At 40.6% G+C, this 16,933-nt stretch overlaps 1 protein-coding gene across 5 annotated transcripts; it reads right to left on the bottom strand.

The window, feature by feature from the left end:
• Positions 1 to 374: 374 nt before the first annotated feature.
• Positions 375 to 13,430, bottom strand: Ccdc181 (coiled-coil domain containing 181). Of its 5 annotated transcripts, none has more exons than XM_013114261.3 (6): positions 13,296 to 13,430; positions 10,801 to 10,941; positions 8,745 to 9,707; positions 6,891 to 7,037; positions 2,250 to 2,404; positions 375 to 718 (listed from the first exon to the last, which is right to left on the bottom strand). In XM_013114261.3, exons 2-6 carry the CDS (start codon positions 10,915 to 10,917, stop codon positions 556 to 558), a joined length of 1,545 nt encoding a protein of 514 aa, XP_012969715.1. In that variant the 5' UTR covers positions 10,918 to 10,941; positions 13,296 to 13,430; the 3' UTR covers positions 375 to 555. The 5 variants fall into 5 exon arrangements, with proteins under 5 accessions (XP_012969715.1, XP_040594273.1, XP_040594272.1 ...); XM_040738339.1 differs by lacking the exon at positions 13,296 to 13,430 and adding an exon at positions 13,029 to 13,168 and having other exon boundaries at positions 2,250 to 2,401; positions 8,757 to 9,707; XM_040738338.1 differs by lacking the exon at positions 13,296 to 13,430 and adding an exon at positions 13,029 to 13,168 and having other exon boundaries at positions 8,757 to 9,707.
• Positions 13,431 to 16,933: the final 3,503 nt, after the last annotated feature.

A 16,933-nucleotide genomic window follows, 5' to 3' on the forward strand; every position in this document is an offset into this window, starting at 1 on the left:
CCATTCTTTAAGCCTTATGACATGTTCTATTAAAAGATTTAAATGCTTATTACATTTATTTATTTTCTGGTGGGGATATGGGACATGTGTTCCACTGTGTGTGTGGAGAGGACAGCTTGCAAAAGCTAGTTCTCTTTCCACCATGTGGAGCCAGAGATTGAACTCAGGCCATTAGACTTGGTGGCCAATGCCTTTATCCACAGCCATCTCGTTCTCCCTCTGGCCCAATATTTTAAATAATCATAGGAAGTATAAATAGAAATGTGTGTCTTTCTTCTGGCTTTTTGAGTAGAATGTTAAGACAATCTAGAGGCAGGACACAGAGTCCCTTCGTTGTTCAGTGTGTTGAACAAACTACAAGACAGCACAACAGATTCAACACTGTGAGAGACGTTTATTTTGTGTTAGTGGGAAGACAACAAATTCACCATCAGCATCACCAAAACACAAATCCCACTCTATAATTTAGAGTTTTAATAAGATGCAGGGTCTATGAGAAATGGCATCCAAAACTCTGGAGACAGCAGCTTCAAATGAAGACTTTCCCAGACAGCTTCAGTTGTAGTGGTCAGTAAAGCGGAAAGATTTGGCTTCTGGCATGTTGTACAGGTTGCTCTGTAGCTGTTTGGAGCGCCGTGCTTCCAGCCGGAGCTGCCTGGCTCTCTCTTTGACAGCCTGTTGCTCTGCTATTTTTTCTATCTGTTTTCTTCTGAGCCATCTATAGAAAGAGGCATGATCAGATTGGGTGAATATCATATCATAAGCTTCTCATCTATAAACATACAAAATTAACATTTCTACAATGAAATGGAGTCAAAAGACAAATTGGTAAAGTATTAACATTTCAGGCTTATTTTCCAGGCTCATTCAAGAAAGCAGTTTACACTTGGGATCAAATGCCTAAAATTATGTTTGTCTGTGATGAAATTGACAACTTACTTGGCTTAGTAGTAATCAAGCACAAGAATTTATACATGTTATAAGTTTTATCCTTTTTCTAAAATATTTGCCATACTCCAAATACCATATTCCTTAAAATTAGCTTATAAAATAGTTCAGTTAAAAAAATATTAGCAAGATGCAAAACTGCTTGCCTCACTCCTAGCAGGGAAATTCTGGAGCCTGTGCTCAGTGTATAGAGCAGCCCTTCCTCAAAATCAAAAAGGAGCCTAAGCAGGAAAAAGATAAAGGAAACCTAAGCATCAAAAACAAATAAAGGAGGAGTCCTTGGCTTAGTTAAAATAACTTAAGAGCTAACTTTATACACATCTATCTGGTATTTAAGTATATATGGGATATATGTGTATTATACACATACATATATATATATACATATATGTATATAGTTTTCCAGAAATAAACCCAAACAACTATTAGAATAATAAAAAAATCATACTTTTTGGGTCATGAATTGCATTTTACTTTAAGCAAATTACCTGTTGTAAAACTTTAGCAACAATATGATCACAGTGTCTGTGTGTGTGTGTGTGTGTGTGTGTATACATACACATATACATATACATATACATATATATGTATATTGGTTTTTTTGAGACAAGGTTTCTTTGTGTTATCCCTGGTTGTCCTGCAACTTGCTCTGTACACCAGGCTGGCATCAAATTCCCAAAGATCTGCCTGAGTGCTGGGATTAAAGGCATGCACCACCACCACCTGACAACAATATGTATTTTCACTATGAATAGTGAAAACATTTAGAAGTCAGGCATTCTAATGCTAATAGTCATGATTAGATTTCTGGACAATGCAACTATAGTCCTTTCCCCCAATACACAGTTACCTTTTCTTTTTCTAATAAAAGGTTGAAAGAGATACAGAAAGGAAGAGAAGGAAGGAATGAAGGAGGGAGGGAGGGAGGGAGGGAAGGAGGGAGGAAGGGGAGGGAAGAAGAGAGGAGAAGGAAGAAGGAACTTCATAAAAGTGGGATCAACCTGCTGGGCGGTGGTGGCACATGCCTTTAATCCCAGCACTCAGGAGGCAGAGGCAGGCAAATCTCTGTGAGTTGGAGACCGGCCTGGTCCTCAAGAGCTAGTTCCAGGACAGCCTCCAAAGCCACAGAGAAATGCTGTATCGAAAAAAAAAAATAAAAATAAAAAGTGGAATCAACCTTCATTGTATTCTCCAAAGCTAAAGCTCTGAAGTAGGGTCTGTATGTTCAGGACCAGTGAGGTAACATATAATGGAAAAGAGACCATGTTAGCTTTTGCACACTGCAAGGCGCGTTAACCTACTGTTTAAAGGCCCTCTCGCGGCCCTCCGTTCCTCTCAGAAAGAACAAACACTCCTCTTGCTTCCTGAGCTCCTCTGTCTTCCTTTCTTTCATCTGCTCCTCATGCTTTTTCTTCAGCCATAATCGAAAAGCTTGTTGTGGGTCTCTGTTTACCTGCTGGGTAGAAAAAAAAAAGATTTGCTTAATTTAGATGAACTAAAACTACCTCTTAAAGCCCTAATTAAGTTCTACAAGATCGCAAGTCCCCATCCAGGGTTTTCAGAACACCAACTTCACTGTTGCAATCATAACACCCAATTCAAATGTACTCCCCTTTCGTGCCCAGCACTGCTCATGCTTCTGAAAGGAAGCAGCCCTGGACCATCTCATTTCCTTTATCCTGTCTCAGTTAGGGTTTCATTGCTGTGAAGAGACACCATGGCCATGGCAACTCATAAAGGAAGACATTTGATTGGGGCTCGCTTACAGTTTCATTATCATCATGGCAGGGCATGAGGCAGCTGAGAGTCCTACATCTTACAAGCAACAGGAAGTCGACTGACACACTGGGCAGTATCCTGAGCATAGGAAACCTCAAAGCACACCCCTTCAGTGACACACTTCCTTTATCAAAGCCATACCCACTCCAACAAAGCCACACTTCCTAATAGTGTCACTTCCTATGAGATTATAGGTGGCCAATTACATTCAAAGTACCACACATCCTGTAAGAAAAATGGGGAGTGGAGCTCAGGAGCTCTTGACTGGTATGCTCAGTGTCCTGAGACTCACCTTCAGCACCACCCCAAATAGTCTCATCATAAAGTCAAGTAATGGAGAAAGTCACAGCTGTGGTTTTCGAAGTGAACTCTTTGACAAATGAAATATTTTTCCACAAAGATATGCATGTAAAATATGAGTTGTGGGCTTTGGAGTAGTTCCTGCAAGTTCCATGAAGTACTGTTTATAAATGTGTAATTCAACACTGTGTTATTTATCTTGCAGATTGTCACTTCTCCCTCAACTCCTCCTAATGCAATCCCCTATCTCTGTAGCAGACCACCAGCAGAGGCTTCCCTTTCTTCTCTGTCCCCATCTCCAGAGGATCACACAAGAGTTTCTCCTTCAGCCTCCATCACCACCCCATCCCTTTGTCTCAGCCACCAAATCCCACAGGCATTCCCTGGGAACCCATCAACCACACAGCCAGGGGAGCAGATACACAATCCTCAGACCTATACTCTCCCCTCTTTCCTCCAACTCCAATCCCCCAGTCTTACCTCCAACTCTGCAGACCAACTTTGGTGGTCTTTCCTCCCTCTTTGCTCCCATTCCCAGGGGACTAAGCAGATCTTGGTGGCACATCCTGCTTTCCTCCCTCCTTTGAGTTCCCTCAACTCCCCAACCCTAACCCATCTCCATTCCTAAAATCAGCTCCCAATACCTAGAAACACTTTCTACCAGAATCCCCAGGGGGCACACATGGCAGGATCTCAGAAGCATTTCCTACCAGGCTACTCACAGTAACTCTCAGGTCAACAGAAGCCAAGGGATGAAACACCCATCCAACAAAGACAAGACCAAATATCAGCACTGAGAATTTCCAGTGTAAAAACACAGTCAATAACAGCCAGGACAATGTCTCCACTACAATCTAGTCACCCTAGGACAACACTCCCTGAGAAATGCAATACAGAAGAAGCATAAAACAAGGACTTCAACACAGCCTTTATGAATATGTTAGAGATTCTTAAAGAAGAAATGAATACATCTATTAAATCTATGAAAACCAACAGTGGAGTGAAAAGAAGAAAAATAGTTCAAGGCTTGCAAGAAATAGAATCAATAAAGAAAACCCAAACTGAGGGAAAACTGAAAATAAAAAAATTAGGAACTCTAACAGGGACTTCAGGGGCAAGCATCACCAACAGAATACAAGCCTGCGTTGGTGGCGCACACCTTTAATCCCAGCACTTGGGAGGCAGAGGCAGGTGGATCCCTGAGAGTTCGAAACCAATCTGGTTTACAAGAGCTAGTTCCAGGACAGCCTCCAAAGCCACAGAGAAGCCCTGTCTCAAAAAAACAAAAAACCAACCCCAGCCAAAGAAAATGTTAAGTCTAAAAAATTGCAGGCATAAAGCCGCCTGGAAATCTGTGACACTGTAGAGATCAATTCTATGGATAATAGGAATAGAGGAAGGAGAAGAAACCCAGGTCAAAGGAGTAGAAAATATTTTCAACAAAACATAAAAATAAAAAAAATTCCCTAACCTTGCCCATCAAGGTACAAGAAGTACACAGAACACGAAATAAACGAGAAGAGAAAAGAAAGACATATTCCTACAGACACTCTCTCACACACATATAAGAATAAAGAATGCAGATGAACAGAGTTCACTGGAAAAGGAAAGGGTCTTGAAGTTCTTAGATCTGCTCCAGGGAACATCAGCACCCCCTTTAACAAACCGAGGAGCTCTTCAAACACCTGAGGTCAGGAATCTGTTGAAGGCGCCATAGCAGGCTTATGGATTAGCCCAGTCTAACCTCTTACTCCCACTTCCTGTCCTTGCAGAGAAACAGGATATTTCCTGACCATGACTTGGTGTTTCTAGAGATCAGCTCTCATCCAGAGCTATCCCTTTAGGCCAGACACACACCACACAGGAAACCCTTGGGAAGGAGGTAGCACCCATCATCAACCAGAACCAAAAACCAAATACTACAACAAAAATCCCACTTAGCATTCCTGCTCTTCCAGGAGCTACAAGGGCTTTTGGGAGTTCTATGCCAAGAACTAAGGATAGAAATCAGTATTCATATCTTTCTTACTATATCACAAACACAAACCTGGACACACACAAAAGCATGAATGTTACTAATGTGAAGACAAACTAAGAAGAAAAGTCACACACAGTGTCAGTTAGCTAAAGTCGTGGCAAATAAGCTGTGGTAAATATATCGCTCATTATTGTAAGAACTAGAAATTGTTTTAAACTTGGGAGGCTGATTGCATGTCACACAAATTTTACTCTGAACATTCAAAAGTTTTAAATTGTACTCTAAAGGAACTTTCTTATAGTTCTCACTATAATGTACATCTTTATTGAAGCAATAACATGTTGGATATTGAATATTGAAAATACTGAAATCTATCTAATCCTACATGAAGAACAAGTTAGTTAACAATGGAACAAAAGTTAGATAGTTAAAACAAAGTGATATCTAAAAGCAAAGGCCTAAAAAGATGTCCATGATGAAATGAAAGCAACCACATATAATGAACTTTTGAAAATAAATATGTAAAAATTAAATTAAATATAATATGTAGAATGATTTCATTCTTATTTATGTATATGCATGTGCATCTGTGTATGTATGAATAGACGCCTGAAGCCTGGAATCTGACCTCCTGGAACAGGAGTTACAGGTAGTTGGGAACCTCCCAGTGTGGGTGATGGAACTTAACGTGGGTGCTCTCAAAGAGAAGCCAGGACTCTTAACCGCTGAGCCAGTCTTCCAACCCCTATTTCAGGTTTGGTTTTCTTTTTAATTAATTTGCGGGGCTGGAGAGATGACTCAGTGGTTGTGGGAACACCAGACCTTGAGCAGAGACCCACTTCCCCTTCTGCCTGGGAGTAGGCAGCTGTAAGACAATGTTTACTAAAAACAATACAATGCCTGGGGGCATTAAGTTCCTGGAAAAGGCCTGCCCACAGAAACCACCCTGAGCTCGTCGACCTTGTCCAGAGACTAACCGCCTCTTCTGCCACGCCCAGATCAGTTTCTGGGGTCAGAGAGAACCAGCCAGGGTAGAGGAGAGAGCAGAAGCTTCTCTGGTGGGAGCCTTTCTTAGGAAGTTTTCTTGAACCTTTTAGGAGCCTGCTTAAAGTTTTCTTTACATCGTTGAACGAGTCTCTGTGTTGTCAATCCCCGACACCCTCCGCACGTTCTCAGACACAGGCCGCGCAGCAGACGCGACAAGTGGTTAAGAGCCTAGGCTGCTTTCCCAGAGGACCTGGGTTCAATCCCAGTACCCACATGGCAGCTCAAACTGTCTGTAACTCCAGTTCCCGAGCATAAAATAGCCTCTTTTGACCTCCCCAGGTACCAGGCACACACATACACAAGCATACATGTAGGCAAAACACTCATACACATAAGTAAAAAAAATTTTTTTAAGTTGGCATCTTTAAATTTCAGAAGTGTGGCCAGTGTTGGTTGCGCAGGCCTTTAATCCCAGCACTCGGGAGGCAGAGGCAGGCGGATCTCTGTGAGTTCGAGGCCAGCCTGGTCTACAAGAGCTAGTTGCAGGACAGCCTCCAAAGCAATACAGAGAAACCCTGTCTCGAAAAACCAAAAAAAAAAGTTTTTGAGAAGTTTTACATATAATTTCTGACTACTCTAAAGCAACACTAGTCTGTAAGGTTTATAAGCAAAACTGTGTGTCAATTTGCCCACTTTGAATGTTAAGATTAAAATGACTTGAAATATGAATTAATAATTTCCATTTGCTGTGCTGGACAAGTCTGAACACACTTAGAACCATCTGACTTTGGCCGGGCTCTGGGGAATTACAGAGCCCTGCACACAACACCTGCAGGGGTAGGTCTCCTCCTCTAATGACTGACTCCCTTGCTGTGCCCCACAGGGGCCGTCCACTCACTCTGCTGTTCATGTCTTCAATCTGCTTTGCTCGCTGAACTCTCCGCATTTCTATGACCTGCTCTCTCTTCTTCTGCAGCCATGCTTTAAACACCATCTCATTCTCCTTTTTCTTCTCATTCTCTTCCTCGATTTTGCGCTGTTCTTCCTGGTAGGAGGATTTTGAAAAGGTGTTAGTGGAAAATTCACGAAGCTGTGTGTGAGTCAAATAGATACAATCTGACTTCTGAAACTAGGGTTCCCTGCATCAAAACTTCCCAAACGAACACTGCTCCCCTTCCGATGACAGTGTGGGCCTCTAACTCCCTTAAGAGGAAAAGTGAAGTTCTTTAAACAGCTAAGCCAGACAAGTGTACAGTTACATGGTGTTCACTACATGCCAGCTCTTAGGTAACTTTTGGTGCCAATTAACTGAATGATAGCAGTGAAAACAGCATATTTTAGAAACACTATAAATTGCTTGAGCATTTTTTTTTCATTGGTGTTAAATTAGTTGTGACGAAGGTACTGCAGTTGTAAGACAAAATGCTTTGCTCACTTACAAATGTCTGAGAAATACATGCAGAAGACAAAGAATATAGCCTATGTCTTATTTTAAAAACACTTCAGCCAATGTGGGGAATGTAGCCAGTTGATAGAATGCTTGCCTAGCAATCCTGGGTTCTATCCTCAGAACAGCAAAATACTAGAAAGCAATAACTGAATAAACTTTAGCTTAAGAAAAAAAGTGGGGTGGGAAGATGGAGAGATGGCTCAGAGGTTAAAAGCACTGGCTTCTCTTCCAGAAGACCCACGTTCAATTCCCGGTACCCACAAGGCAGCTCACAGCTGTCTGTAACTCCAGTCTCAGGGGATCTGATACTTTCACACCAGCGCAATAAGATAAACTTAAATTATTTAAAAAAAATAAATAAAAATATATAGGAAACAGAAAATACTGCAAAATTTGAATCTGCTGATAAGGATACAAGAGTTATGCTTTTTATAGGAGTTTGAATTTTTTATTAAAATGTTTTTCAGGATATTTATGTTCACAAACTAGCATTTTTGCTATCAGAAGAACACTTAGAGACTTGGCTAACTATTAAGGGAAAATTAAATTGTCTCTGAATTACTCAGCTGCCGTTATAAAGAGGAGTTGTCTAAACTTGAAGGAGACTACTTACATCCATTCTGTAGAGCTGTAAGGTAGTCGCCAAGAGGAAAAGAACGAATGCGGTGGGGAGTGAGATGTGAGCCAGGGTCTCTCAGTGATCGCACTGTGTCAGCCTGGGCAAGGCATTCCACTTCTTCCTTGCTAGTCTCACCGTCTGAGATCTCAGAGGCATTTCATTAGGGACTTCAGGCTCTACTCTTCTGTCCCCAGTACATGCTAGGCACTGCTCTACCACTGAGCTACAGCCTCAGCCAAGCTCCACTCTCAGTCTAAAACTAAAATCCCTGAAACCAAGGAATTACAGACATGGAAGCTAAATGAAATGCACACAAATAAAACAATGATGGTGCAAGTCAGCCTGTTGCCAGTACTTTGTGTCTGCCTTTTTCCATGTGAGATTTGATTCTCACCTCTCGTACATAATCTGCTTTCAAGTGTCACCTATAAAGTGACAGTGTCATCTCTGAGACCTTGTCTGAGTCTAATGTAGATGTTCCACTATATTTTGTGATGTTTATGAGAACGGGTCAAGGTAATGACAGTGTTCCATGTACACACATTCTCAACACTTACCCCAGCGATTTGACAACATGACAGTAGACAAGAGACCAGAGCTGCTAGTATTCTGAACCATCCCTGTCTTGTGACATCCATAAAGCATGGAAATATACTCCCCTTTAAACACAAATGTCCACTTGCCTTCCTTCTTACCTCCCTCTTCAGCTTTTCTCTCTTCCGTTCCAACTGTTTTTGGAGTTCTTTCTGTCGTGGCGAAAGACAATACGTTGAGGTCACTGGAGAGACACCTGCAGACTGTATCCTGTAACTGGATCTCCTGTTTCTTTTATTCAGATCTGGGTTGGCAGCAGAGCTTGGACGAGTTTTGGGGTTGGGTGGTGGCTGAGGGACTTGAGTCAGTGACTCTCCTGATGGAGAGAGAGCCACAGCATGAACCTTGGCTGCAGGATCTTCTTTCTTGACACCGCCAACAGACGACGGGGTGGGAGACCTGAGCAGCAACTGTGGGGATTCGCTTTCTGTGTTATTAGCATTATTAATGGGGGGCAGGAACCCCTGACTCTCGATGTCTTGTAAATTCATAAGTTCAAACTTCCCGTCTCTCTCTACCAGTATCTTCCTATCATGTTCTTCGCTGCTGCCGTCAGGAACTGACAAGACCCCATTCTCTTGTCCCGGTTCACCAGAAATGCATAACTGTGACAGTTTTCCAGACATATTGTTTTCATTTTCTAAGAAAGTTTTACAGGTGTCACTGTCTTCTAATGGCGGGACTTCTAAGTCGACTAATTTGTCTTTGAACTTGAGTTTTCGCTCCCTTTTGTCATTCACTGGCTCCTGATTCTGGAGGAGCTTGTTAGCCTCTATGATCTTCTCCATGATATATCTCCTTACTTCCTCATCCTCGTCCTCCTCCAGGTCTTTCTGGTTTTCTGCTTTGAAGTCCTGGAAGGAGTTCTCACTGTCTGAGTCTGATATGGGATCCAGCGGCTGGATACTTGGGACAGAAATGAAGTCATTTCTTCTGGGCGAGGCCTCGTCCCTTACAGGCTTATCTGGTTCAGAGCACTGTTGGTCCTGTTCTGTTTCTGCTTCATTCTCTTTTAGTTCCTGGTCAAGATCATCTTCCTTCTTGCAAGCCATCTTTAAAAGAGACATGAGATTCTACTTTCCAGTACAAGTAAGATTCTGTTCATTTATTTGGGGGGACAATTGAAATAGATTGTTTTTTCTATTCATGTGGTTTATTTTATACACAGGGGAATTTAAGTGCTTCTCACACTTTACTCTTAATATTATATTTCTCAGAGAAATACTGGAAAAACAATGAGTCCTCCTTATCATCACTCTAATTCTCCAACCCTGTATTCCACATCTGGAGCTATTCCAGCTGCCAGACCTTGCTTCAACCTGACCTCTCAGGAGATCTCTGCCTCCACTCTTTCTGGACACTTCCTGATATGCTACACAACACGCTCCTCTTATGGCCACCTCAGAAAAACTTCACTTTTGCCCTTTGTTTTCAAATATTCTAATGCATTTATTTCTTCAGGACATAACAAATAAAGATGGAGTTAAGTTTGTAAAAAGCCACTACCTTTATTTCCTCAAATTCTTTCGGTTAAAACCCTAGAATCTGAATTACTGTTCATATTGTTGTCCTGTTAAAGTCATATGACAACCCAGGCATAGTCCTTGTTACTTCATCACTTATTGATACTAATATCCATACACAAATTAATGTACTTCTACACGTGTATTACAGCTCAGATGAGCCTTTCTTTTTCCTTTATCTTCATTTTCCTCTATCTTCATTACTCCGAAGTGCTAATTCTGTCTTAAAGTTTCAGCTATTAGCTAGAAGATTTATTTATGTTAAAAGTATAAACTCATGATCTCTTAAGGTTTTCACCTTTGAAGCACTAAATCATATTAATTACTTATTTATTTAGATTAAAATTTCATTATCACTTGAGCATTACTATTATTATTATTTTATTATCATTAAGTGCATTCTAATTCTGATTCTCTCACTCACCCAAGTTTTAAGACACAGTATTTAAACTCTGTGATGTCTCCATTTCTTATTGTCAAAATGGGGATGATGATATTTACTCAATACACATCAAGAAAGCATTGTGAAGTTCAAATGAGATACCATTAGTGAAAACCTTCATGGCTGGCAAAGCACTTTCCTTTGTAATTATCAAGCACACTGTTGGTAGTTTACACATACCTCTATTATGCTGCCATTACTTTTTTCTTTATCATTGATCAACCACTCCAGGTCCTTTTCAAAGTCATCTTCATATTCCCCACTTTCTTTTGAATCAATGACTTTACTTTCATTCATTTTTCCACTTATCAATGAATAATGCTACAAGATTTAAAAGATAAAGGTGTATGTTAAAACAGTTTAGAGGTAGAATGCAGGTAAGCTAATTACCACATAGAAATGTGTAACAGGAAGTGCTCAGGGCAAATGTGTTTGTACACACCCGTCAATGGCAACTCATGTCCACAGTAGACATTTCTAACAACCCTTCCGCCTCCCTCAATTCCCCCAGCCCTAATCTGTGAGATTTCTGAGGTAGTTAAGAAGATGGAGGCTTAGAAAAGGATTTTCCTCATCCCCTGCCAATTAGTAAAACTGCCTCAGCAAATGATGTAGTTTGGGTTTTGTGTTTAGTTTTAGTTTTTAGCTATTTGGATACATAAGGAGTCAGCTAACTAAATAGTAATCATTTCTAAAATATTAATTGTACTCCTTCCAGATATCTAAGACAGATATATTAACTTATATATTCCTTTAAGCTAAAAACATAGAACAGGCTTTCTTGACAAACTCAATAACTTCTCAATTAGAAGTTGAGGGCAATAGTATTTTGAGGTGACTTGGATAAACCAACATCTACCTTCAAGATAGTCTAAATTACTTACACCATCTACCCACCTACCATTTAAAAATAAGAACACTATGAATGACACAGGATAAAATAAAATTTGCTATAATACAAAAGGCATACAAAGATCTATTTTACATATAAAAATCTATACAAAATGCAGTTTTTTCACACTGATTGATTATACCTTGGCATAATCAACTTTCTTTTCACAGACAGGGTATTGAAATTTATTAAGATATTTAATTTATTGTTAGAAGAAAACATTTGTAGAACTAACTCTGCAATGTTTTCCCTGAGTTTTATAATAGTTCTGAACTCATTAATAAGCATAAAAAGTCCATACTTCTGAGCAGACTTTTATACATCATTACTTACAAAAATGTCACCTATATGAAAACTAAAATGTAAAAGTCAAAACCAGAATCAGTATAACAAATAAAAATATATCAGACATATTAAGAGCTATTAAAATCACACAAATATAAATTAAAGAGAAAAAGGCCTGAGTAAAGTAAATGAGAAATAAATGAAGTTACATTAAGTCTTAAGTGTAATTGAATTTCTATAACTCCAAAAGAAACATTGCTACTGGCTCTTGTGTAAACAAACAACTTAAGCATGAACTCTTGTTGCCAAGTCCCTCAAGCCTTTCAAATGAGTCTCAGGTTATTCAACCCTTCAGTTTTCTAATCATCGTCACCCTGGCACTGTACATATGATACACACGTCAACATACTAGAATACAATACCTTCCGTGGACAAATAACTTAGCATTCCTATTTTATTACTGTGAATTTCACACATTTAAAGTTTATCATTATAAAAAAATCTATGAAAGTGGTTCAGGCCAGATCCATCCTCAATAGTGAACCACACAGTTAAGTGACAGAAATTAGTTATTTCCTAAGGATGTGAAAATTCCTGAGTGGGTAGGTGTCTCAACACCTTCCAGGGTGGGTCCAAGCCAAGTGCATAGATTCACATTATATTGGTAACTTTATTCTCAGGTTAAATTATTTAAAAATACTTTAATCTGATACTTCGGTTCCAGTCTTATCCTGAAAACCTTTTAAGCAGTGTTTGTTGAAACTCCAAGAACCAAAAGAACAGTAAAAGAAAGCTTTTCACATAAAATAACCATTTAGCAAAAACTCATTTTAAAAAAGCAGTTAAGCGCCTGGCGTTGGTGGCGCACGCCTTTAATCCCAGCACTCGGGAGGCAGAGGCAGGAGGATAAATCTGTGAGTTCGAGGCCAGCCTGGTCTACCCAGCGAGTTCTAGGACAGTCTCCAAAACAACAGAGAAACCCTGTCTTGGAAAAAAAAAAAAGCAGTTAAGCAAATCCCCACACAACACTATGAAACCATCAGGTTCATCCTTCCTGCTGCATTCTGACTACGACTGAGGTGGTATGAAAGGTTTTGTAACTACAATCACAAAATTAGGCAATGATTTGAAATCGTACTGAGCCTCCTAAGAGAGCACCAACTAAATGGATAGCATTCTATGAATGGAAGCTAACATTTCAGGAGTGATTTCTTTTTTCCATGCAAGCTACCTTTCGCATTCGAGAACTTTGAGAAGGGGCATAATATGCCAAAAAAGCAGGGCGAGTATCTAAGCCACCCTCTGAGGGTTCCCCTCGTGCACCGCAGCAGCGACGTCGTGCCAGGCTGGGGAGATCCTGGGATTTATCCTGGGAGGACAGCTCCTCTCAAGAGCTTCTCCCACCTCCCCTCCCAACCAGCTCAGACGTTTAACCTCGGCCCAGTTCTCCCACCGGAATCTGCGTCGCCCTTCCCTCCTCTCCCAAGTCCCTTCCTGCCTGTAGAAGATGCAGCGGCCAGGGCACAGAGACAGCCGCGAGAGCGCTCCTGTCCTTTTCTAAGCTCTGACAAGGCAAGGGTGACACCCGGGGGCCGGTTCCTCAGGCAGACGGCTCCGGGCTGCCATGACAACGGCGTCTCTGCGGTCTTCATCCGGGCACCCCCCCCCCCCCCCCTACTGAGGCGCCGTAGGATGGTGCGCAGGCGCAGGAAACACCCGCGAGCCCCGGCGCTTCACGTCATGCCAGGGTTTCCCAGACCCGGAATCCGTATGTCACCTTCGGTGTTCACGCCACTCTAGGGCCTGGCGTGGAACCGCTGCCTCGGGGGTGGATTTTGTGTAACTCTCGCCAGAAGCCGGGCTTTGGTGGCGAGAAACACTCACTCCCCGCCCCCCCCACCAAAAAAACCTCTTGTCAGATTTTGAACTTGTTAAAACTTATAAAAGTGCATTTTTGTAGTTTTGTTTCGTTTTGTTTGTTTTTGTTTTTCGAGACAGGGTTTCTCTGTATTGTTTTGGACGCTGCCTGGAACTCGCTCTGTAGACCAGGCTGGCTCTGCCTCCCAAGTGCTGGGATTAAAGGCATGTGCCACCTATGCCCGACCCCGTCGTTTTCTTAATATAAAAAGATAGCAAATTGTTAATTATTATTTCGACCTTCCGTTTAAAAAACAAATCAGAAAGGAATTATGAAAGAAATAGAACCTTCAGTTCTAGCATTCAAGCTTATCAAGACAGTCAACTACAGTTTCCCCATGCCTTCCCTAAATATCTTTGTGAGCATGAGAAAAATAGGTAACATTCAGATTGTGGTGACAGATAGCAGGACAGAAACCCAATCCAGCCATGAAGGAGCTCACAAGATAGGGTGTAAACAGAAAGGTAGGTGAGCGATGTGACACAAGTGAGAATTCATCTTAAAAGGGCTGGGTTGAGAGGAGACGAAGATAAAAATGTTTTCTGCCAAGTGTTTGCTCCAGAGCTTACTTTTGAAAGAATTATGCGAGATGAGCCGATGCACTGTACATAGAGATCATAGCCCAGGAGAAGACAGAAGGCAGCAACTCGTTTTGCGGACTCAAAATACACCAGATGGCTTACAGCATAAAATGAAACCTTATGGCTCACTGCCCATCAAACCCCTCAGGGATTGCAAGCATAATGTGGAAAGTAATAATGTGATCTAGAGATAACATTGCAGCTTCTCATTTCTTTGCAAAAGCTATTCATAGCATTCATTCCTATGAAACTGTGAGTTCCCCTTCAAGTGGAGACTGGGTTTTAAACATTTACAAGCCCTTAGCCATATAGCCATTGAAATGTTTGATGAGTATTTACTGAGTTCACATGACTAATAAATAGGTCTTTAAAATGAACTAACTGTGAAGTTGACAAGCTAATTGTATTGTGGCTGGTCTATTCATGTGTGTAATTGGTTTCATAATTTCCTTCTAAGGCTTTCTGAGAAGAATGATGGTTACTGAGGGAAGTAGTGTTTGATGATCAGAGGGTGAGAGAGGAACATATTTAGAAAATAGGGCATTTTAGAAAGTGACACTCTGATAAATAGAATAAGAAGAAGCACCGTGAATGTACAAGACTTAATGGGCGAGGGAGGAATGATGGTGGAATGCTAATGTCACACTTTATAATTTCAAGTCCAATAGGTCAAGGTCCCCGCTCCACCATATACATGAGTACCATTTAATGTTTGTCCTCTTTCCTCTGAGATGAGTGCACTTAGACTTCCAATGACTGACCAAGAGGAGAAAACGAAGGGCATAGAAGAACTGGTGAACTTAGGAAGAACCACGTTCATGAAGAAAAGGAATTTGGTTGCTACTCATTATCTTTCACTTGGTTTGTCAGTGTTAATTATCAATAAGTCACTGTATGGTGCATGTAGCGTATAGAAATGTGTGAATTAAATTGACTGCCCATGGACTTGGTGTATGTAAAATGGTGATGTATTTTCCTTCTCTACTGTTTAATATTAGTTATAATTATGAAATTTAAATGTGTGTATTCCAAAATAACACACCCCAACTTATGTCTTTATTTATAGAAATAAGTGTAAATTTAGGTAACTTTCTATACGTGCTTTGACTTGGTAAAGACTTTGCTTAAATAGAGAAGGAAAATTAGATCTGTCAAAATGTGAAAGATTAAAATATGTGACAAAACATGTCTTCTGCAGAATACTCAAAATGGTAGAGTTTTATAGAAACTGTTCTGATTTTTGCAAATTATAAAAGATTTTGTCATTCAACAGGGAGTGGGCGACCCAGTGCTACCGTGCCCGATACTGCTCCATACATTTGCAGTGGACTATTATAACCACTAGAAGCCCCCTCAGCCACCTAGAGTCTAGTTGCAAAAAATGAAATGCAAAAGGCTTACAAGATTTAAGGATATTATGAAGTTCATAAACCTCTCGCAGTCCTTGAGCTTTTGGCTTTCTTGTCATAATTTAGATTTCTGAATTCTCTGGCCAGAGCTAAGAATATGATATTTGAAAAAAAATTAGATGGGATGTCTAAGTGGGTTGAATTTTCTGCATTTTATACCTATTCATTGTACTTCAACTGCTCATCCATTTGGAGCAGTGCTTCTCAGCCTTCCTAACGCTGTTTAACTCAGTTTCTCATGTTGTGCTGACCACCAATCATGACATTATTGTCATTGCAACCTCATAAATGTCATTCTGGTACTGTTAGGAATTATAATGTAAATATCTGTGTTTTCCAGTGGTCTTAAGAGACCTCCGTGGGCCGGGCGGTGGTGGCGCACGCCTTTAATCCCAGCACTTGGGAGGCAGAGGCAGGCGGATCTCTGTGAGTTCGAGGCCAGGCTGGACTGACAGCCTCCAAAACAGAGAAACCCTGTCTCGTTAAACCAAAAAAAAAAAAAAAAAAAAAAGAGACCTCTGTGGAAGGGTCACTAGACCCTGAAGAGGTCATGACCCACCAATTGAGAACCACTGATTTAGAGGCCTGTAAGGAGGACTTCATAGCTATAAAACTGTATAGTTTGAAACTAATTATTAAAATTGAGGTATTTTATAGATTAAAATATTTGGTAATGTACTGACATTTTTTCTTTTTCTATTTTTTAAAGGTTTAGTTATTCATGTATTTTATGTCTTTGCACACCAGAAGAAGGAATCTGATCCCATTACAGATGGTTGTAAGCCATCATGTGATTGCTGCGAATGAACTTAGGATCACTGGAAGAGCAGTCAAGTGCTCTTAACCACTGAGCTATCTCTCCAGAACTCTGACATTAATTTTTTAAAGTTAAATATCCATTGCCTTCAACTGAGCAATTCCTTGTGGCAGTAGGGAGAGAAAACAAGGAATATGATAATAAAAATAACAAAAATACAGAGTAATAAACATACTACGTTAATAATTTTTTCTTTGCTAACAAATACCTTATAAAAACAATGTCCTGGGATGAAAGTTTTACTCTGCTTGGTAGATTCCATCCCAAGGCTAGCTGGCTCTGGTGCTTCTGGGACTGTAGTGAGGAGGGGTGTTAATGACAGAAGGATTTATTAGAGAAAAACTCCTCACCCTTGCTAGCCAGAAAGCAGAGAGCTCCTCTGTACTAGATGGTTCCTTACTTTCATCCTTT

The sequence above is a fragment of the Mesocricetus auratus genome, unplaced genomic scaffold (genome assembly GCF_017639785.1).
Source record: "Mesocricetus auratus isolate SY011 unplaced genomic scaffold, BCM_Maur_2.0 Super-Scaffold_100676, whole genome shotgun sequence".
Taxonomy (NCBI): Eukaryota; Metazoa; Chordata; class Mammalia; order Rodentia; family Cricetidae; genus Mesocricetus; species Mesocricetus auratus.